General features: G+C 65.3%; 1 protein-coding gene across 2 annotated transcripts in view; it reads left to right on the top strand.

Moving 5' to 3' along the window:
* The window catches only part of TAFA5 (TAFA chemokine like family member 5), a 94,044-nt gene that overhangs the window by 42,308 nt on the left and 29,935 nt on the right, over positions 1-21,801 (top strand). For both annotated transcript variants that reach the window (XM_087814030.1, XM_087814031.1), the window contains exon 2: positions 20,752-20,901. In XM_087814030.1, coding sequence (XP_087670156.1) covers positions 20,752-20,901 — 150 coding nt within the window. The remainder of the gene's footprint in view (positions 1-20,751; positions 20,902-21,801) is intronic.

Genomic DNA, 21,801 nt, shown 5'->3' on the forward strand with positions numbered 1-21,801 from the left:
CGCCCCGCGCCCCGAGCCGGGCCCCGCGACTCCCGCCTGCCCTGCCCCGCGCGGCGGCTGGCGGCGTTCCCCGCGGCCTCGGTAGGTGGCACCCGCGCTCCACGCGGGCGGCGGGGCGCGGGGCGCGGGAGGGAGCCCGGGGCGAGGCCTGCGCGCCCGCACCCCCTCCGCGCCGGGCCCCGGGGGTCAGGGAGCGGGGCCTTCCCCGCGCCCCGCGCCGCGCTCGCCCCCGCCCCTCGGTGCCCGCTGGCGCGCAGGGCTCGGGTCCTGTTCTTGGGACTTGATTGGGGCGCACGTGCGGGTGGTCAGACCCCGGCAGCTGGGGGTGCGCCTGGGACTGGGGGGCCCCGCGCCAAAGGCCCGAGGCGGGGCCGGGGCTGGTGTGGTTGGGGCGCGCTCGGGCACCCCGGGCGCCCCTGGAAACTCTGGGTCCCCGGGCCGGGCCGCGCGGAGCAGGGGCCTGGCGCACCCAGGCTCAGCCCGGGCCCTGGCGGAGCAGCCCGGCCTCGCTCGCGCCGCGGGCCTGGCCCTGTCCTGAGGCTCCCTGCCGGGCGCTCCCGGTGCTGTGCCCCCGTGGCACGGAGGGGAGCCGGTGTGGCGGCATCGCGGGCAGGTCCTCATTAGCTCGGCTCCTGCAAAGGGAGGACTCAAGGTTCAGCTGCGTCCCCCTAATGAGCAGCTGCTGGCTGCCCGGGAAGCGGGGGTGTGGGAGGCCAGCCCAGGCCCCTACCGGCTTCTCCGGCTCCGTGTCCCTCTCTCGATTTTGGGTCCAGGCCCTGAAGGGAGAGGCGGCTGTCCCCCGGGTTTGCGGCAGGCCTGGCCTCTCTGCGAGGGACCCAGCGGCCTTCCCGAAGTTGGAGCGGGTCCCCCCACCCGGGCTGACTTACTGCTCTGCTCCTGGACGGGGCTCTGTGGGTGGGAGGTCCCCGGACGGGCAAGTGTCCAGGGAGCCTGGACCCACCCAGGCCCAGGGACCCTGTGCGGCTGGGCTGGTTCAGGCCACATGTTTTTCACTCCCTCCCTGACCTCTCTCTTTCTGGGGTTCACTTAGAAAAGGGGACGCGTGTAAAGTTTCAGAGCTCCTCTCTGAGGCCAGCAGTGCCGGCCTGCAGGGATTTTCTGGGACGAGGGGAGTTGTCCGTGATTTTAAAGCCGTGATCTAGTGAGAGCACAGCTGCGGCCGCCTGTGGCTGCGGGCTGCCCGGGCGCTCGCCCGCGGGCACTGGCCGCTCCCCGTGTCTCCGGGGGCACCGCAGACGCCCAGCCCTGGTCTCATGGGTGGTGTGTTTGGTCAGAGGAAGGCGTGTCTGTGTCCTGGAGTGGAAGGTGGCAGGTGCAGGCAGGCCAGGGCTTGGGAGGGAGCCGGGGCTCACCGCCTAGAGCCTTTGTGTGGATGGGGTCTGGAGGGCCCCTCGCAGAAACCTCGGGGTTTCCCGCGAAGCAGACACATGCTCCCCTGTGCTGGGAAGACGGGGCAGGAGCAGAAGGGGGAGGCAGGAGCAGGTGTGCCTGGAGGAAGGCACTGAGTCAGGCGCCACCCAGGGGAGGCCAGCCTCCCCCCCACAGCCCTCCAGGGTCCTGGGACGTCCGGTGTCCATCCTGAGCGTCTGCGCTTGCTGCACGGGGACCGAGCCCCTCTGCCCGTCTTTCTGACAGGTCCTGACTGAGGGCAGTGCCGCCCCCTCCGTCTTCTCTGAGATGCCCCTTTCGGCCCCTTGGGCTCCAGAGCCCTGGGCAGGCCTTGGGAAGGGTGGGGGCGGCCCCTGGTCCCCCGCGGCCATGGGCTGCAGGCTCCAGGCCACTTTCTTCCAGCAGCAGGCTGGCCGGCAGGAGGGAGGAGGGAGCCGGGCGGGCGGCAGACAATCGGGACTTGTTGTGTGCGGGGGAGTGGGAAGGAGCTGTTCAAATCGCCATTTCCGTGAATCTGGTTTGTTGGGGGATGAAGAATGGGGGACACAGGGCGCCGCTTGTCCACACTCCGCCTTTTGTGTGGAGATTCAGGTCAGCCACTGGCCAATCCGTCCCCCTCCGGCCAGGCTGTCCTCCGGTGTCTGCGAAGATGAATGGGGCGGCGAACCCGGAGAGAGGCGCATTGTGGGCCCTAATTGCGGCCTTGGCTGGCAGTCTCTGCGGGAACCATCCCGCCGCCACAGGCCTGGCCTGGCAGGGAGGCGCTCCGGGCGTGGCCACGGGTGGGGGTGCGGCCATGGGTGGGGTGTGCACCTTCCTTGCTTGCCCCTTGGGGCGCCCTGGCCGGCGTCCCCTGCAAGCTGGAGCCCCGTCCTGTGCAGTGAATGCAGATGCTGTGTGTGTGTGAACTGCACTCAAAGTGGGGGGCGGGGGCCTGGGGCCCTGATCTAAGATCCAAGCGGCCAGCAGAGCGCCTGTGAGGCGAGGGCAGAGGGGGGCCGTTCCTTCGCCTTCACTGTACTTGGCCTCAGAACACAGTTAAGGAAAAACAGCTGGGATTGTTCCCCGCCTCCCACTTCCAAAGACTTGCCGCTGTTTCTCTCCAGGCTCCCTGTCCCCCCCGCAGATCACAGATGAAGGTGTTCCTCTAGGTCTTAAGTGCCCGGAGGAGTCAAGAAGCACAGCAGAGGCAGGGCGTGGACCTGACGGCCTGTGGGGTGTGGGGCTGTGGGAGGAGGGAGGCGGGAGGGAGGCCCGGCCAGAGGGGAGGGTGCTCGGGCCTTTTCCTGCAGGTATGGGCTTGGGGTTGAGCCTCTGAATCTGTCGGTGGCCGAGGAGCTTACCAGCCGCAAACAGGCTGGCAGCTGCCTGTCAGGTTCCTGCTGGGAAGTATTGGGGGTGAGCCTGGCCCCCCTGCAGGGCCCGTCCCCCTCCAGACCTGCTCTCTGAGTTGCCCTGCCGTTGGGGGCGGGGGGGGGGGGTGAAGGCTGAGTGAGTCAACAGGCCTCAACTTTCATTTACTTACCGAGCTAGTTATCCTGGAGCTGAGCAGGATTCTTCGAGCTGTGACCGGGGAGGGGCAGCTTCGCCTCTAAGACCCCTCCCTCCGTGGCCTCTGTGCACCGGTCGCTGGTGGCCGTGGTCCTCACTGTCCTAGCAGCCGACCCCGAGTGTCACTGTGTCTGTTACCTTCTCAGTTTATTTAAAGAAATGGACTGAGAACTCGGGACTGACACAGCTCGGCTCCAGGCGCTGGAGTCCCTCGGAAGCATTTGCTGGATGCAAAGAATCATGGCACCTGTAACCCACGCTCATGCGTCCCGGTGTCCGGTGCCCCCGAGGGGCAGGAGGGGCAATGGGCAGGGTCTGTGGGCGATGCCCTGTGTGGGAGGGAGCAGTAGACCATGTGAGGCTTGTACTGTGGGGAGGCTCTTCTCGGAGGTTCTTGGGCTCCATGCTGCGCCTGCTGCACCGCAGAGTCTGTGACTTCAGAGGGGCCCAGGGCCCAGGTTTTGGGGCCTGTGTGCTCTAGGGGCTCCCGGCCCTGCTGCACCCATGCCCCCACCCAGACTCCCCCGTGGGCTGCAGGGCCCCCAGCCTGGCTGCTGATCCCCCGGAGTCTGAGCCTCTGGGCTGCATGTGGAGGGGCCTGGCCAGGGTGCCCCCGGCACCCACAGTCTGTTTGAATGGCCCCATGTATATGACTGGCTGCGGGAGGGTGGAGTTGAAGAGGCTGGTAAAGTAAGCTGCTTCTTTATCGTCATTTACTATCAGTTCTTAGGTGACAAAGGATCTAAATAAAATCCACACCAACCTTATGGGAACTTCATCACTGAGAGTCTGACAGCTGTAAAAATTTAAACACACTGGGACTGGGGGTGACAGTTCAGACGTGACGTGGTTCATCGCAGCCTTGCCTGGCCATTGTCCGTGTTCCCAGGGGCCCCGCCCAGCCGTGTTGGGTCGCCCCTTGTGGGCACCAGGAGCAGAGGGCACTGTGGGGCCTGCACGGCCCCTCCCCTGGCCGAGTGCCAGCTGGGCCTGGAGAAGGCGGGCACAGGGCGTGTCTCTGCAGTGCCACACTGCTGACCTGAGTGCACGCGTGTGCATGTGCATGTGCGTGTGTGTGTACACAAACACAGTTGTATTGATTAAATACACATTTTACAGTTACATGTAAGGCGCTTGGGCATATGAGATATACGAGTACATTGTGAACTTGGTTTAAATAATACGCGGCTGCTGAGTTGGGGAGCAGAGGGCCTGGGTGACCGTTTGCTGGGGGAGGGGTGTGGAGCCCCCTTATCTCCATGTCTGCGTGTGGTTCTTACACGCAGTATGCTCTACAGGACGTGTGTGATAGCGTGAACATGTGTGACATATAGTGTCACGTGTGTAAGTGCCCGTGTCTACAGCACGTGGTTGCTTTCACACGGCCGTCTCAGTGGAGGGGCTCGGGCCTCTGATGGAGACTTCGTGACCCCGCAGTCACCCCTGGCTGCATCGGCGACCAGCCCTCCCCCTGGGGAATTCCTCCTTAACCCAGAAGCCTTCTGCCACTGGACCTGCCTCTTTGGGGGACATGGCATAGCTGTGCCCCTACTTTCACACATATGTACGTGCACACACGGACATGCACACACACACGTGTGCACCCCCTGTGTGCCTGTAGCCTCTCAGCCTGGAGGAGGGCAGGCTGAGGGAGAGGCCTCTGTGGTCAGTCCCCTGTGCTGACTCTGCGGGCTGGGCTTCTCCAGAAGGCTCTGCACACCCAGAGCCACGCAGCGGCCTGGGGAAGGTGCACGTTCACCGAGGAAGCCAGGGAGGCCCAGCAGAGCCGGGCATGAAGGGGCTCGGCAGTTAGAAAGGACAGCTCTCCGGGCCCTGCGTTCCTCAGGTGACGGGCGAGACGTCCTTTCTGCGCTGGGCTTGTCTTTGTTGGAAGCGGGCCCCTCTCTGGAGAGGGGTCGGCAAGTGTGCGAAGGCGAGGGCTGGGTGGGCGTCTCCCCAGGAGGCCTGGCCTCGGGAGCAGGACAGTGCAGCGCCCCTGGACTCCCTCCTTCGGCCTCCCCCAGGGGCCGGGGCGCACACTGGTTGGTTCCCAACCCTCTTGCAGCGCATCTTGTGAAGGAAGGACGCCGGCCCGCGGGCACGTGTCCCAGGGATGTGGGCCTCAGGTGTGGGCAGCTCAGGTGTGGGCAGCTCAGGTGTGGGTCTCAGGTGTGGGTCTCAGGTGTGGGCCTCAGGTGTGGGTCTCAGGTGTGGGCCTCAGGTGTGGGTCTCAGGTGTGGGTCTCAGGTGTGGGTCTCAGGTGTGAGCAGCTCAGGTGTGGGCTGCTCAGGTGTGGGCCTCAGGTGTGGGTCTCAGGTGTGAGCAGCTCAGGTGTGAGCAGCTCAGGTGTGGGCCTCAGGTGTGGGCCTCAGGTGTGAGCAGCTCAGGTGTGGGCTGCTCAGGTGTGGGCCTCAGGTGTGGGCCTCAGGTGTGAGCAGCTCAGGTGTGGGCTGTTCAGGTGTGGGCCTCAGGTGTGGGCCTCAGGTGTGAGCAGCTCAGGTGTGGGCCTCAGGTGTGGGCCTCAGGTGTGGGCTGCTCAGGTGTGGGCCTGGTAGGTGTTTGGGAGAACACAGCCCAGATGCTGAGTTGGGGCAGCCGCTGGCCTTCACTTTGCCTGAGTTTTCCTGGACTCCTGGTCGATGGCCTTGAGGGGCCCTGGTGCTCACTCTGAGGGTGGTCTGCTGGCTCACAGGCCATGTGGGGTCCCATGCGGTGCTGGGAGCACCCTGCTCACCTCCCACCTGCCACGCCACACATCCTGGGGAGCCCCCTGTCTGTCTTCCCCTTTCACTGTGGGAGACAAATCTGGTTTCGCTGGGTCTCAGGAGCTCAGTGCATCCCGTACGGAGCCTGCGGGGGGTCTTGGGGCAGAGTGGGCTGGGAGGATGACCACAGCTCCCAGCCGTCACCTCCTGTGGTCTGCGTCCACCCGGGAGGAGGCTGGAATTGTTTCGTGACTTCACCATTGAGAAAACTCAAGGACAGAGGTCAGGGTCTTGGCCAAGGCCCCAGGGCTGGGAGCCTGGAGATGGGGCGTCAGGGCTGGGAGCTGAGCTCCTGACCGGGGCCCCAGCAGCACATCCTAAGAAGCCTGCTGAGGTCTTGGGTGTCCGGCAGGAAGGGAGGCCATTGGAGGTCTCAGGCAGGGCGATGCCAACCTCAACGCTGACCGTGGGCCCTGTGCCCCCCGCTCTGCGTTGGACTTGGGGTGAGACTTGGGGTCTGAGCTGTGGCCTCTGGGTGCCAGCAGCCGGTTCTGAGCCCTGGTCACCTGGTTGACAGTGGCGTCCTGCAGGGGGACTCAGGCTGGACATGCCAAGGCCAGCTCCCTCCACCCCGGCCCCTGCCTCCCAGGCCCCAGCTTGGGCAGGGAGGGGTGCTGTGGGGGACTCCAGGTTCTGGGAAGGCGCCGTCTCTGGACCCTGCTGGAAGACAGGACCCCGGACCCCTCACATCCGCCCTGGACCCTGCAAGCTCCCCCGTGTATATTCAGAGGAGGCCACGCGGCCTTTAAATGCATGCTTTCCAAAACCAGCCTCTGCCTAGAGAAGGCGACTTTATTAGCCGATTACCTTTCTCCCCGCGTCACAGCGGCGGCCGATCGGACCCTCCGAATAGCTCCACGGAGAAGAGCCAGGCCTCGCGTCCAAATTACCGTGCTTTGCAGAACCGTGAAATCCAGCTCCAGCCCCGTCCCCCGGGAGCACCCGACAGCCACAGCACCCTGCTCCCGGCCGGTTGCCTGGTGACAGCCTTGATGGACATGCCGGCCACGTATTGACTGCCTGCTGTGTGCCAGGCCGGGCTGGGGGGGTGGCGCTGGAGCTCCAGTGGGTCCCCGGAGGCAGCGCTGGAGCTGTGGGGACCGAGTGGGGCCCCCAAGGACAGGTCCACCCGAACCTGTGGCTGTGGCCTCATTTGGAAACAGGAGCTTCACAGGTGGTCAGGGTGAGGATCTCCGGATGGGGGCATCCTGGCTTAGGGTCCACCCCAAATCCCTGAATCCAAAGAGAAGGGAAGAGACTCAGGGAGAGGCCACGGGAAGACGGAGGGAGAGCCTAGAGCGATGTGGCCACGAGCCAGGAGACAGCTGCCGCCACCACAGGTGGGCGAGAGGAGGGGCCTCCCCCAGAGCCTCTGGAGGGGGCGCGAGCTGCCCCCACACAGTGCTGGGTTTGTGGCGCCAGGACTGTTGTTTTAAGCAGCAAGTTTGTGGACGTGTATTAGGGGAGCCCCAGGAAACTCATCGGACACAGAAATGACAGAGGGGCCCAGCCCCGAAGTCCAGCCACGGGTCCCGGTGGTCTGCCTCTCCTCCCACCCCTGTCTCCAGGAGGCCAGGCGGGCCAGCTAGGGTCTCGCGTTGGGGAGTGACGACCCCTGTGTTTCAGGCTGAGGCAGGAGCTAGCCCCCCAGGAGGCCGGGCTCCGGTGGCCAGCCTGGAAATCCCTAACGTGCCTCTGTGCGTAAACTCGGCGTCTCCCCAGGTGAGGGCAGGGGCGCTGCTGGCACAGGCGATGCTTAATGGGGGGCATTTTTCACTCTAACAGCTGTGTGTTTATTTTTACGGTTACCTTCTATTTATGGCGACGGCATTGGCTCCTTTTACAGGGAGACCAGAGTTACTTTTAACAGTAAAATGACGTGAGATGTGGTGAAATCGCGGTGGAGACGCTGTGCTGGCTGAGCATGTGTTTACTGAGCACCTACTGCGTGCCAGGAGCAGGATGGGCCCCCAGGGAGAGGCGGGTGGCAGCGGGTCTGCAGGCGCAGGTGGGCGAGGCCATCGCAGGTCTGCCCTGAGGTCTCACGGTCACCTCGGGCCTCCAGGAAGAGCCCCTCGGGGGGAGGCGGGCCCCAGAGTGGACACAGGAGCGGAGAGGTGGGTGTGTTAGCTTCCCAGGGTGGCCGTCACTAAGGACCAGGATGGGGGCGCTTGAAGCAACAGGCATTTACTGTCTCCCAGTTCTGAGGTCAGAGTCCGACCGCAGTGTCGGCTGGGTTGGTTGGTTCCCTCTGGAGGCTGCTGGTCCTTCCCGGCCCCTGTCCAGCCCCCGGGGATGCCACCAACATCATGTCAGTCCCTGCCTGTGGCCACGTGGCCTCTGCCTCCCGGTCTCCAGCCTCCCTATCTTCTCCTGCATCAGGACGCTGGTCACTGGATTTAGGGACCCCAGATCCAGGATGGTCTCATCTTGAGGTCCCTAACCTGCAGGGACACTCACTCCACATAAGGCCACTTTTAAGGTTCTGGGTGGACCCATCTTTGGGGACCCATGTCAGCCCGCCACGGGGGGGTGGAAGAGAACCCCCAGGGCCCAGACCCCCGTTTCGAAGATCTCAGAGCGACAAGCTCCAAGCCCTGCCAGACCGTCCCCACTGTCGTTTGGGGCTCTTGGTGGCTGGGGGCCAGTGCAGTTTGCTGGATGATGGGCTGACTGAGCAATGGTTTCCTCCCTCTCGGGGACCCCAGGCAGGTCCCTGCATCCTGCATCCTGGGGGTGTCTCTCCCACCCAGCCTGGGGACCTGCCGTCGGGGGCCAAGCTGACCCAGTGGGCCCAGGACGGTGCTGCTGGGAGCGGGGTGGCTCGTGCCCACCTGAAAGTTAATAGTCTTTTTTTTTCTTTTCTAAGAAAATAGTGAACCTGTTTGACATTTGTGTCTGGCTCCCCCGAGGCACTTTCTATTCCGATTGGAACAGACCATTGCCCGTGTCGCAGTTAGTTTCCTGGGATGTTATTAAAAACGTGTTCCTCCCGTTCACTCCCTTCGTCCCCGATTCACCCGACGCGTCACCTCCCGTGGCTGGGACCTCGCGAGGTTCTCGTTTCCGTCAAGCGCGTGGCTGGGCGGTGAGAGCGAAGTGCAGTCTGTCACTAGTCATTTCCGTTGTCACCGGAGGAGGGCATGGTGGTGAGCAGGGACCAGGAGGTAAGGCACCTTCTAGGATGGAAGGCGGGTCCTCCTGGGTGGAAAACGCTGCTGGGACCAGAGGCTCGGGCAGCAGGTCGGGTCCCAGGCCCGATGGCAGGCTCCCTGGGGTCCTGCTCCCCAGTCACCTCACCGAGCGCACCTGACCCCCAGGGCCCTCTGCCGTCACAGTGCCCCCTGGAGGGTGGCTCTCGATGCCTCAGGCCCTGACCTCGGGGGGGGGGGGGCACAGAAGTGCCCGAGGTTCTGAGGGGCTCACTGTGGAGAGTGGCCTCTTGCTCGTATGAGGAGGGACACAGATGCAGGCAGCGGCCACGCTGGGTCCCGGCAGGAGGGGACCAGGGCAGCCCTGGGGGTGCGGCTCAGTGGGTAGAGCATCTTCCTGTGCACTGAAGGGTCCTGAGCAAGGGCCTGGGCCAGTTGGTCACCAGCGCCCCGCGTGCCTGGAGCTCTGTGCCCTTGTCCTCCGCAGGGCCCAGCTCACCCCGGCCCACCTGGCCCCGAACGGACCCCCCCTCCTGGGTGACAGTCCCCCGAGCCCTGGCCTCCCAGGTGGAGCCTGGGCTCCCCTCTTCCTGTCGTGTGATATCGGGGACTTGTGTTCTCCGTGCCTCGGTTTCCTCCCCTGAATTGTGACAGCAGGTGCCCCAAGGTCGTGGTGAAGGGGACGTGGGTCAGGAAGAGCTCAGAGCAGCACTGGGCTGAGCCCCTCCCACCTGCCCACCCTCTGAAGTGGGCCCGGCTCCCTCCCGTGTTGACCCCGACCCACCTTCGCGTCGATCCATTCGGTGCAGAAAGGCCATGCTCAGCCCCAGGAGCCCGAGGGGACTCGACTGAGGTGTCACACCGTGTTGGCTGAGAGCTCGAGCGTATATAGGATTTTCTGGAAAACTTAGCAGGAGATGCAGGTGAAGGGGGCATTCAGGAGCTTGTGCTCTCTGGGGTGACGTTGGCAGGTCTCTTCGGAGGGCGGACAGGGCTCCCTGGGTCAGGGCCCTCAGGCTGGGGGCCTGGGGGCCTGGGGGCCTGGGGCCTGCGGAGTGGACTGAAGGGGGCTGGGCCTGGGGCCTGGAGTCAGCCGGGGCTGAGTCTGGCTGGTTACTAAACTGCAAAGAAACATCTCATGGTCCCAATCTGATCAGCCCCGTTTCAGGAACCCCTGACCCCGTGCTGTCTCCAGGCGGGGCGTCTGGGACCTGGGATCCCGTGCACACAGTCTCAGGATGGGCTGGCGCTGGGCCCTGACTTGCTGGGTCTCCAAGTCCCAGTCTGGGCCATCCCTGCCAACAGTAATGATACCCTCACTGGGCAGGAAAGCCAGGAACGGCTCTCAGGGCCCAGCCGAGCCAAGCGGGGCTCCGTGGGGGCCTCAGAGACCATCCTGGGATGCTGGGGACAGGGAGTGACATGGAAGAGAGTGGGCATCGGGCTCAGCCCTGCGGGGAGCAGCCCACCTGCCAGCGAAGTTGCCCACAGCCCTCCGGGGGCCAAGGACAATCCCGGGAGCAGGTAATTGGTGTTGAGCGCCTGCGCAGGACTACAAGAGATGGCCCTGAGCTGCTGCTGAGGAGGTGGCTCTGCCAGTAGATTTTTTTCGTCTAATTAGGAAGATGTTGTTTTCCTGAAAGTAATCGCAATGACTTGTTTCAGAGAAGGCGAGCGGGAGAGGCCGAGGTGACCTCAGAGGGATGAGGCAAGCGTCCCTTCCCGGTCACTGCAGGCCACGCCCAGCTGTGGGCACTGGGACACAGCTGGGCAGAGAGGGCAGCAGCCTCCCGGCTCCTTCTGGGGAGGTTACACCGTGTATATCCACACAGTGGAACATTGCTCAGCCCTGAAAAGTAAGGAGATCCCGACACCTGCCACAACGTAGATGAGCCTTGAGGACACTGCTCAGTGACAAGGCAGACACATTCCATGGGCCCTGACAGAGGCGCAGTGACCTGCGTCCACCACGGTTGTCACATGGGGCAGTTTCCCTGCCCTCACACCCCTGCTTCCTGGCATCCTCTCTCGTTTTGACCCCAGTGCCCAGAGCCCCCCATGCGACGTGGGCTGCAGGCGGGCGCCTTGTGGGGGTGACCCAGGCTGTGGGCACTCCCTGGACGTGGAGGGTGCGCCCTGTCCAGGGAGCACCGGCCCAGTTCCCTCTCCACCTTCCCCTCGGTGAGCACAGGTGCCTGGCGGGCCCGCCCTTGGATAACTGGGGTCCCGCATGTCTGGACTCTCCGGGCTCCCTGCTCTGGCAACCGTGTGCCTCCTGCCCTCCTGGACGCTCAGAGGCCGCCCTGCCTGTGGCCACTCGTGCAACGGGGGCTTCTCCTCTTTCCAGGAAAAGCTCAGCTTCTTCACGGAACGCCCAGGGGTGTTTCCTCAGACCCTGGGTTGAATGCAGTTCCAGTGAAGGGTGCCCCCAGGTCCTCTCTCCCAAGGAGGCGGGGGTTTGCTCACCTGGCTTCACAGACTGTGTAACGCTGGGACTCCAGGTGCTGAGCAGCTCGGAGCTGACTGGACGTGGGGCTGGGGAGGGGGCTTCCGGTCTGGACTCAGGGACCGTGGGCGACGGGACTAGGTCAGCACCATGAGGCAGAAATGTCCAGCTGATGCCTCCATGTCATGGCTTCCGAACAGGTGGGCGCCGGCGAGTCCGCTCGGGACTTGTAGTGAGTGCGAACCACGCGTCCCCTGGACGCAGCCTGAAGAAATGGGGCGCGTTTTGGGAAGACGCTGAGCCTGGTGGTGACTGTGCCCCGGCGCAAAGGAGGGAGCCCTCATGTCCAGTGACAGGGCCCTGGGACGCTGGCTGCGTCCCTGGGCCAGTCCTGCGGCTTTGTAGCAAGTCTGGAGGCCGGGTGCTCGGTCCCCCAGCTCTGCTCTTCAGTGTTGTATTGGCTGCTCTGGTCTTTGCCTCCGTCTAAACTTCGAATCGGTTTGCTGAGGTTCCCAGGATGGCTTGCTGGGGTCTCGGTTGGCATCGCATTGAACCTGCAGCTGGAGTTGGGCAGAGCTGAGTCTCCGCACCGAGCGCTCGTGGCCGTGGCCGTGGCCGTGGCCGTGGGCGTCTCCCCCTCAGGCGCTCTGCTGAGCGCGTCCGAGTTCGTGGCGTGTAGTCTGTGATACGTGTTGGAGTTAGGGCTCAGGGCCCCTCGGGGGCCGCTGTGAGCGGTGCTCTCGGCACCTCCACCCTCCTCCTGGCTCTTCCTGGTGCCGATATTTGGTGGCTTTGGAAGAACCGCGTCAGCCAGCCCGAGACACGGTCTCTCCCTTCGGTCCTCTCCCTTTCTGTCTGCGCGCCGTCCTGCGGTGTCTCTTTCGCCCCGTTCCCTTGTCCTGTTATCTGTTAGTAGCACTTGTTCGGTTTATCAGCTGCCTGCTCCAGCCCTGAGCGTCTGTCAGACGCAGCAGCTCCCAGAAAGCTCCGCTCCTCAGACGTGCTCTGCGGGCTCCTGTCCCGCTGCGCGGGCTGAGGCTCTCCTGTTCCCGCCGTCGGTCCTCGGGCCTGGTCCTTCCTGATTTTCCCAGAGCTCCTGACAGTCCGGCCGAGTCTTGGTCCTCTGTCCCCACAGTGTCCTTCCGCGCCCTGACTGTCCCTGCGGGCCGGGCCCATGTACCTAGACGGATAGATGTGGGCGGGAAGGACGCTGCCTGCTGGGGAGCCGCCCAAGGTCAAGGTTAGAGGACCCAGGGTCAAGGTCAGAGAACCCAAGGTCAAAGTCAGAGGACCCAGGGTCCAGAGTCACCTGCTGGAGCTCATTGACCCTGTGGTCTCCAGTCACCACATGTGTGCCCTGCTGGCCTCGGGGTGATTTTCTCCCTTCTTGCCCTGAGCTAGACTGAGCGTCAGGGACTTGGTTTTGTTTGGGTGCATATGGTCCAGGCTTTCCCCATGGCCGGACCAGGTTCTAGGCACCAGCCAGCGGTCACCCCTCCGAGGCTCTGGAGCTGTCCCTGTGTGTGGCTCCTGGTGTTTCTTCTGTCTCCCCAGGGTGTGGAACTTGAGGGCCCTGAAGGAGTCTAACCAAGGGTCTGGGCCATAACATGCTCCCTCAGTCATTCAGCAAACACCTGTCGGCCCTGCCTTGTGATGGAGCTGGAGCTGGGAGGGAGTCAGGACTCTGAGGAGGGCAGACCCTCCGACCTCTGTGTTGCTCATCATAGGAAGCACCCCCCTCGACCCGGGCTGAGTGGGGCCCAGCCCTCCTCCTGCCTGACTGACAGGCCACCCAGGGTCCCACCTGTGCAGGGCTGGGGCCCCTCTGGCCCCCTGTGCTCACCACTGAGGCCCTGTGCCCTGTGCCCGCTGTGGGCCTTCCCTGAGGAGCGACACTGGGGGTGGGGCCGGAGGCTCCTCTGCCCAGCACCCCCTCTTACTCCCAGGGCACTGGGGCCTGGGGAGGGTGGGTGAAGAAGGCGGGGAGGAAGGGGCAGCTGGCCTTTCTGGGAGTCGGCCAGCCCCTCCTGTGTCCGGCTGCCTGTCCCACCTCGCAGCGGCTCCGGGGCCTCCTTTCCTCCCAGAGCTGAGCGTTTGTCTTCATTATCTCGACGCGGCTCAGCCTGGGTTGGACTTCTCTGGTTTTCATGAAATCCGGGCGGTGGGTTTTAATCAGCTAGCTCTGCGGCGGCCGCCTCCTCCCGGAAGGAGCGTCTTCCCTCCTTCTCCTGCCTTTTGTTTGTTTTTTTGTTGTTGTTTTTTTTGAGGAGAACAATTTAATTTCATCTCCAAATAGAAGATGAAAAGCCCAGGGCTTCCTTTTTGGTGCGTTCTCAGCGCCTCCCCTGCGCGTTCTCGCTGGGATGCTGGCAGGATGCGTGAAGGCCGGGCCTCCCTCCCACGGGGGGGGGGGGTCGTCTCCATCCTGGGGTTCAAATCCCAATCCTGGGGGCTGTGTATCTGTTTATAAGACGCCTGCCCTGTTCCATCCCCAAGGCCCCAGGCATGTGGAGATGCCCACAGAATGACCCCCGCCCTGGGGCACCTTGTGGTCAGCTGCTCCCCTCCCTCCGTCCCTCCCTCTCATCCATCCATCCATCCACCCATCCATCCATCCATCCATCCACCCATCCATCCACCCACCCACATGGTGGGCGTCTGGTCTCCGCAGGCAGCAGTAAACAGAATGGCCTGAGGCCACCAGCCCCGAGCGCGGACCCAGGAGCCCACTGGACAGCCTGTTTGTTCTGGCCACGGCAAGGCCTGGGGGCCACACCCTAGTGAGGGGCATCTCAGAGGGTCCGGGGCCTGGTAGCAGGAATGTGCAGAAGGCAGGCTGGGTCCCAAGGTAGAAGCAGGAAGATAGGCCTTGTAGGGTTCAGGGTCCCGCTGGGACAGGTGCTGAGTTCCCTGTGCCTCAGCATGAAGCAAGCCCAGCCCCATGTCCTCAGAGTCTTGGGTCTTTATTGTAACATGGCTTTGACCCCCGACCTCGGCCCACCCTAGAGTCCCAAATTCCGGAGGCCGGGGGTGGCTGAGCACCTTGCTCCCTGAGAGCCCTGCGGGTCTCCTGTGAGCAGCTGGGGTTCAGAAGGGGGTGCTCACCCCAGAGCAGAGGTGTGTCTGCAGGTCCCTGAGGCAGGGCGAGGCTCAGGCTCCGGAGCTGGGCCCCTTGGTGACTTTCGTGGAGGAGTTTGGCTCAGGAGCTTGTGCAGGTCGACCTGAAGCCAGGCTGGTATTTCCTGAGCCACTCTGTCCAGAAAGAGCCCTCGTGGCTCTGTCCCTGCAATGTGTCTTCTTTCTCCTTCATCCTGAGCGGGAGAGGCAGATAGAAAGCTCCCGAAATCACCCCGAGGCCGAGACACAGCTCTGACGGAGGTGGACAGGACACCCACATGTCGTCCTGCTCCCGAGAGGCCTGTGCGGGGACCTGCCTCTTCCCGTGAGGCTCACCACCAGTTAGTAGAGGGTGCGTCTCACGGACGTGGTGGGTGCTGTGCTTGGACCAAAAGGTTCCCGGGGGGGGGGAATGAGGTCACTCCCTGCTGAGGCCAGGCTGGACCCCGATTCCCAGGGCCCCCCTCAGCAGTTCTGGGCCAGCCTGGTCCAGGTGAGGCGTAGGAGCAGGGGTGGGGTGAGCGGCCGTTTCCCCACCTCTGGGCATCGGCTGGGCTCCTGGACAGGTGCCTATGGGGACCCGTTTTCCTCAGCAGTTTTCCTATTTTAATAGACGAGTTGTTGTTGTTTTTTCAGAACAGCTGTAAATTTACAGAAAAACTGTGAAAACAGCTCAGAAAGTCCCCATACACCTGCTCTGTTCCCCCCTCCTCTGTGTCACCGTCTTCCTGGAGGCTGGGGCCCTCCTCACAGTTGAAGGACCAGTGCTGGGCTGTGTCGTCCTTGACTCGAGTCTGTGTGGTTCTCAGGATTCCTCGCCTTTCCCCTGCTGTCCTTTCCTGTCCAGGACCCCCTTCCGACAGCCGTGACCTCCGGTCGTCACCTCTCCTGGGCTCCTCCCGGCCGGGACAGGCTCTCAGGTGCTCCCTGTTGCGATGGCCTTGGCCGCGGGAAGGGGGACAGGCGGGGGTTTGGCAGAAGGGGCCGCGGGGCACAGGCTTTCCGACCCGCGGGCGGACACCCTGGGAGCCTGGCCGCCGGCCCCGCGGAGAGGGGTGCGTGGTGCCGCTGGAGCCCCCGAGCCCCTCCGAGGGGCGCCCCACCTGCGTCTGTGCCCCATGGCCCCGCGGCCCCGCGCCTGGGCCTGCAGGTGGGCGGGTGGGTCCCGCTCCCGGGTCGGGTCGGGCTCGGCGGTGCCCTACCTGGCAGTGACCCGGGGACGGCGCCTTGTACCTTCCCAGGGGCGCCCCGGGCGCCTTGGGGGGCGTCTGCCCAGCGCGGCCCTGGGTGCGGGTCCTTCCTCAGGTGTGGGGCCTGCAGGTGTTTCCCCTGGCCTGTGGCTCATCCTTTCGTCTCGCTCAGCGACTTTGGAGGACAAGTTCACGGTAGAAAAGTTTTTAGTTCCGTGGTCGGCTTTGGGTGGCTCCTGCAGCAGCTGGTGACCGAGCTGAGGTCAGGAGGCTCCCGGGTCTCCTAGACGCGGCCCATCACCGCCTTTCGCATTCAGACCCACTGTAGGCGGATCTCTGTGACGGGCGGCAGGCGCGTGTCCAGGTCCACGTTTTGCATGTGGCACGCCCAGGAGACCACTCCGGAGCCACAGCCACGTCGCCGGTCGCGCCTGCCTGCCAGCTGCGGGGCGGCTGTTCTCCCAGCCAGGAGGCCCGGTCCACCTGGGGTGGGGTGTGCGGCGCCCTGTTCTGTGCAGCCCCAGGGACGCTCCAGGTGCCACGCGGGAGAGAGGGCTGTCCTGATGCTCGTGCCAGCCGGAGGCACCCCTCTGTGTACTGCCTGGGAGCCCCGTGAGGGGTGTGGGCAGCCCCAGGCCACCCGCAGTGGAGGCGGGCCCACCGGAGGCAGAGGGCACCCCTGGGTGATGTGTTCAGGAGGGCAGGCAGCTGTCCCCGAGCCGCCTTCTGTCCCGCTGGTGCCAGGGCCAGGGAAAGACAGGCCAGGTCCGAGCTCTGGGTTCCTCTGAGGCCGCTTCTTCCTATGACAGACAGTCACGGCCAGAAACAGCTCTGCCGTGGCCCCCGCTTCCAGGAACGCCAGGGACACCTGCTTCAGCCCAGCGTCCTCGTGGGGGCGGCAGAGCTGGGGGAGTTAATTGGACAGCAGGGGGCTCCCCGTGCCCAGCTGGATGCCCAGCCTCCCAGGGCCTAGGGGCACCGCGGGGCACCCTCCCCCAGAGAGGAAGGTGGGCTGAAGAGGGGAATGTGGCTACTGGGAAAGGGGGGCCTCACCTGCCAGCTGCTGGCATGGCCTGCAGGTGCCCCTCCTGTGGGAATTGCACTGGGGCTGAGGAGCCACATGGGTTCTCTGGGGTCCAGGCTGGGCCCCCTCAGGCTGGGCTTCACCTTACCAGGGCCGTGGGGCTGGAAGAGAAGCCGGCTCTGCCTTGAGCCCTCCGCCCCCTCCAGCCTCCGTGCCCCAGAGATGACGGGTGGGCCCCATGGTCTGCCCCGTGGCCAGCACCAGGAAGCTGCCTGGTTCGCCCAGCCCCCCAGCCTGCCCCGGCTGTGGGTCCCGAGGGTGACGCCGGACGTGCCTGTTATTGACCTCTGCGAAGTCACAAACTGCGGCGCAATTACAGTGTTGACGGTGTTGAGCCAGCAGCTTCCAGTCCAGCCCCGGCGGGGGGGCCGCCGGCAGCACCTCATTAACAGGCACATTAACGGGGATAATTGACTGGGTGCCAGCTGGATGGTGGCGGGGCCTTAACAGTGGGCACCCGTGTGCTCTGCCTTGAGGATGACATGTCCTGTCCCCGTTACTCTCTGTCCCTCCATGACACACCCGTGTAGGGGCCAGGGGGCCAGGGGACCAGCTGTGACCGGCGAGTATCCCAGGGCCGGTGAGGGGGCCACATGCCGTCTGAAACCAGGCAGCTGGGTCCCAAGACCAGCTGGGGGAGCCCCGAAACCGCCCTCCCTTGCTGATATCCAGGGCTCAGCAGGGCAGGGGCTTGGGTCCTAGAGGATGGGGAGCCGTGGGGCTCCCCCAGCCCGTGGCCTGTGCTTCACGACACAGCCCCACCCCCGGGCGTTCAGCAGAAGCCGCTCTGAGCTGGACCGAGAGGGGCCCCTCCTCCCTCCTGGCACAGCCGCCTGCATACCTGGGCCTTTTCCAGGTTTTCAGACTTACAGGTGGCAGGGGCCGGGCCGGGCAGGGGCAGGCTGCTCCTGGTACGTGGGGTCACCCGGCAGAAGGTTCCAGAAGGGCGCACTCGGCTGGGGCGGGGCCAGCTGCCCGCTAGGTCCAGCTCGTTCAGCTTCTGGGCTTCGGCGGGAACGAGGGTCCGATGGGAGGACGCAGTGGGCACAGGAAGGTGGCGGGCGTGACGAGCGAGCGGCTGGGACAAGGGCAGCTGTGCCTGGGAGGTGCCGCGAGAAGACCTTTCACTTTCTGGAGCGGCCGTAATTACACGTCACACATGCCAGTGGGACAGCCAGGAAATCCGGGCCGGGTGACCCAGAGGCTCGTCGTCAGGGGGGGGGGGGGGGGCGCCCGTGAGCAGCGCCGGGACCAGCAGTCTGGGCGCATGCGGCTTCTCATTAATCCTAGGGTCACCCCCAGCGCCCCCACCTTGTCCTGCCCCCCCCGCCCCGGGAAGCAAGGCCAGGGCAGGATGGCTGTGGGACCAACTGCCCGGTGGGTCCGGACCCAGGGACTCTCGGTGCCAGAGCGAGGAAGTCACAGGCAGCCCCGGGCCCCCGTGAATTGCATGGGGAACCTGGCCCCCTGCTTCCTCCACACCTGAGCTCGCCAGTCCCACCCGTGGTCTCCCAGATCCCGGGCATGAGTGGGGAAGGTCATCTGGGAGGAGGGGGCGCCAAAGGGGCCCAGGAACAAGTTGAGGTGGCTGTGGGCTCCTGACCTCGGGCTGGGCAGTTTCAGGGGCGCCTCTTGATCTAGGGTGTGCTGAGCTTGACTCGGGCTTCCAGCCAGAGAGGCAGCGTGGACGAGGCCCAGAGGCCCAGGGAACTGTCCGTTGCGGGGGCGATGAAGGTGCTGGGCTGTGGTGGCCACAGAGGTGTCTCCAGGCGCTGGGCCCAGGCCTGGTGGCTCCGGGTCTCAGGAGCTGGTGGCCCTGCCCTGTGGTTTCCACCAGCCGCTGCCCCCCCCCACCCTGCTCCTGGGCCTTTGGCGGCAGCAGCTGGCGTGCCCGCCTCTCCCCGCAGGCACCGCCCAGCAGCTGCCCGCCGCCCAGGCGGGGGTCTGACCCTGACCCTGACCCTGGCACGACCTTCCCCTCCAGATCCTCCCCTGAGCGAGGGGCCGGGCCTGCAGTTCCCGGACCCAGCCTTACAAGGGAAAGTCAGCCCAGGGCTGACCCCGCAGCCTGTGGGCCTGGCCACGGTCCCCTGGAGGCCTGAGCTGCGTGGGCCCGGGGAGGCGCCTCCTGCGAGCTCGGGTTTCCCCTCATTTCCTTACCGCGCCTCACAGGAGGTCGCGCAGAGATAACCCTGGGCGTCCCGCACCGTCCCCGGGAGGGACTGGGACCTGCGGCCGTCCAGAGCCGGCTCTGCTGAAGCCAAACCCAGAGGGGAGTCTGACCCCAGTGGAGCTCCGGGGCTGAGCCTGTGGCACCCGGTGCCGTTTAAGGAGCGTTTTCTCCTGCCCTGGCCGGCGCGGCTCAGTGGCTGGAGCGCCGGCCGCGGACCGAAGGGTCTGAGGTTCGATTCCCGGCCAAGGGCACGTACCTCAGGCTCGGTCCCCGGCCCCGGCCGAGCGAGTGAGGAGGCAGCCGGCCGGCGTGGCTCTCGCATCGATGGCTCTCCCCCTTCCGCTCTCCCTGAAAGCAGCGGGAAAAACCCTCGAGTGAGGATTTAAAAAAACAGAGCTCTCCCCCCTGCAGCCTTTAATCCTGGTGCGCACTGTCTGCGTGACCAGGGGCAAAACCAGACAGCAGCCACTTCATTTGTGAGCGCGGCGCCGAGGGGAGCGGCGGGCAGCTCCGATGCGGGCGGCGGTGCCCATGTGGGAGACGCTGGGCGTGGGCGAGGGAGCCCGGACCTGCTCTGGGTGGGGACCCAACTCGCTGGGCCTGGGCCAGAGGCGGGTCCCGAGCCCGCAGTCTGCGGACAGCCCTGTGGGTTCAGGCCGGAGCCGAGGCTGAGCCCAAGTCGGCACCGTCTTCCACGGGCGTCAGGAGAGGGGTTCTGTGCCAGGCCAGGACGCCCCAGTGTCAGCATGGCACAGCTCGATCTGGCAGAGGGGCAGAGGGCTCCTCGCCCTGTGCTGGGCAGCGCCAGTTGTCACCTTGGTGCCCTTGGCCAGCGGGCGGCGTGTGGGTGAGTGTGCTGGGTGCTGGGCCCGTGGGAGCCGAGTGTGATTCTGAGCAGAGGGGATGGTCCGGACCACGTGTCGTCTCTCAGACCTGCCTGACCCCCTCCCGGGGACACGGAGGCCTCGCTCACACACCGCCGGTGCTGGGTGAGGCCGGGTGCCCTCAGGTGCCTGTGGAAGGAGAGCAGGGCACCTCGGAGGTGCGGGGGGGGTGCCCGCACGTGTGTGCCCCCGAGAGCCTGGCGCGGGTGGTCTCGGGCTCCTGGCCCCCTGGGCTCTCCCTCCCCGCCTGGGCTCGTGGCCTCCAGCCACATGGTCTGGTGAGTGGTGCCCGCGGTGAAACCAGTAACAGCAGCAGCCCCATCGCTGGCTCTGAGCCTGGGCCTTTGCCTGCGTGACCAGTGTGTCCTCGCCAAGCTCCACGGGCGCAGCTTCCGTCTGGTGCTGTTTCACACTTAGGACGAAACTCCCCACACGCGCCGAGGTCTGCGGGAGGCGGGGAGGGGGGAGCTTGCCCCTTCCACCCGTCGCCGGCCTAAGTGGTGCCGGAGCCGCCTCCCCGTCGTCCGCATGCCGGTCCCGTCCTGCTGCTCTTAGGGGTCTCTAAGTGTTTTCCCCCAGGGTTTGCTAAAATGTTCCCTCGTGGCGTATGCAGCACTTTATAGATGAGCTGAGCACAGGGCGGGAGTGTGAAGGGGGCCTGTCTGGGGAGACTGGGCTGGGCCGTGTTCCCTAAAGCGATGAGACTGTCACCTGTCAGCACCATGGACAGCGCCAGGGCGCCCGTGTCCGAGGCCCCCCGGCCTGGGGCACCACCACTGCGGGCGGCCAGGATGGCAGCCAGACCTTGGCGCGGCTTTTATGGGTGTGGTTCCGAGGGCATCCTCTGTGGTCTGAGGGGAGCGGCCCCCTGGCCCCTCTGCAGGGTGGGCACTGGGTGGGCGTCCAGCTGCAGGGCCGGGACGGCTGGTGCTTGTCTCCGGGACCGGGCCACTCAGCCCACTCTGTGCCTCTCTTGCAGGTCAGCTGGCCGCCGGCACCTGTGAGATTGTGACCCTGGACCGGGACAGCAGCCAGCCTCGGAGGACGATTGCCCGGCAGACCGCTCGCTGTGCATGCAGAAAGGGGCAGATCGCGGGCACTACCAGGGCCCGGCCCGCCTGTGTGGACGGTAAGAGCCCAGGGACCCCGGGAAGGCCAGGAGGCTGCGTGCCCAGCGGGTGTCCGCCTGACACGGCCACACCCCCAGATGCTCTCTGGCTCTGGCCTCAGGCTGGACAGTGTCTCCAGCACTACTGTCCCGGGGGCAGTATTGGCTTGTGCATATGGTGGGGTGTCCAGGGGGCAGCCGGTGGCAGGGAGCCAGGGTCCCCAGCGAGCTCGTGGGGATTTGCTGCCTGGCAAGCTGTGGCCCCAGGTTCTGCTGTGGGCAGAGGGCACCAGGGGTCCTGCCATCTGCAGGATGCCCTGTGGTACCTGTGTGTCCATCACAGGCGGTCTCTGGCTGCAGCTGCCCCCCATGTGCTGGGCTCCTCCCACCGGGTCTGGCAGGCGCTGGGCACCCTCTGGCCCGGGCCCTCGGGCTCTGAGGACGAGCTGCGGAGCTGGCGCAGTGGGCTGCAGGCGACTCCTGCACGGGGCCGAGCCATCTGGTGGGTGAGACGAGCGTATTAGCATCCTTCTGAGTTAACGCCGCGGGGGCCTGCGTAAAACCGGGTCTTCAAAGGGGGAAGGAGAGCCCTGCCCAGCTCTCAGGGCATTGATGTGGGTCCGTCCGCCGTGGCGGAGGCCATGCCACCTCTGTTCCCTGGGTGCTGAGTGCAGGGCCGGGTGCACACCCGCTCGGAAGAGCACTAGCAGGTGGGTGTCTGGGCCTCGAGGGGAGTGAGGGCTCTGTCCCCATGAGGGAGGCTTGCACATGCCCTGGGTGGGGTGAGAATGGCCCCCAGGAAGGGATCAGCAGAGCCTTGGGGCTGCCTTGGGACCGGGGGCTTATTGGATCCGGGACTCTCGCCAGTGTCAGCCATGAGCGTGTCCTAGGACTGTCTAGGGCCGTGGCTGCCTCCACTTC

The sequence above is a fragment of the Miniopterus natalensis genome, chromosome 2 (assembly GCF_054644295.1).
Source record: "Miniopterus natalensis isolate mMinNat1 chromosome 2, mMinNat1.hap1, whole genome shotgun sequence".
Classification (NCBI taxonomy): domain Eukaryota; kingdom Metazoa; phylum Chordata; class Mammalia; order Chiroptera; family Miniopteridae; genus Miniopterus; species Miniopterus natalensis.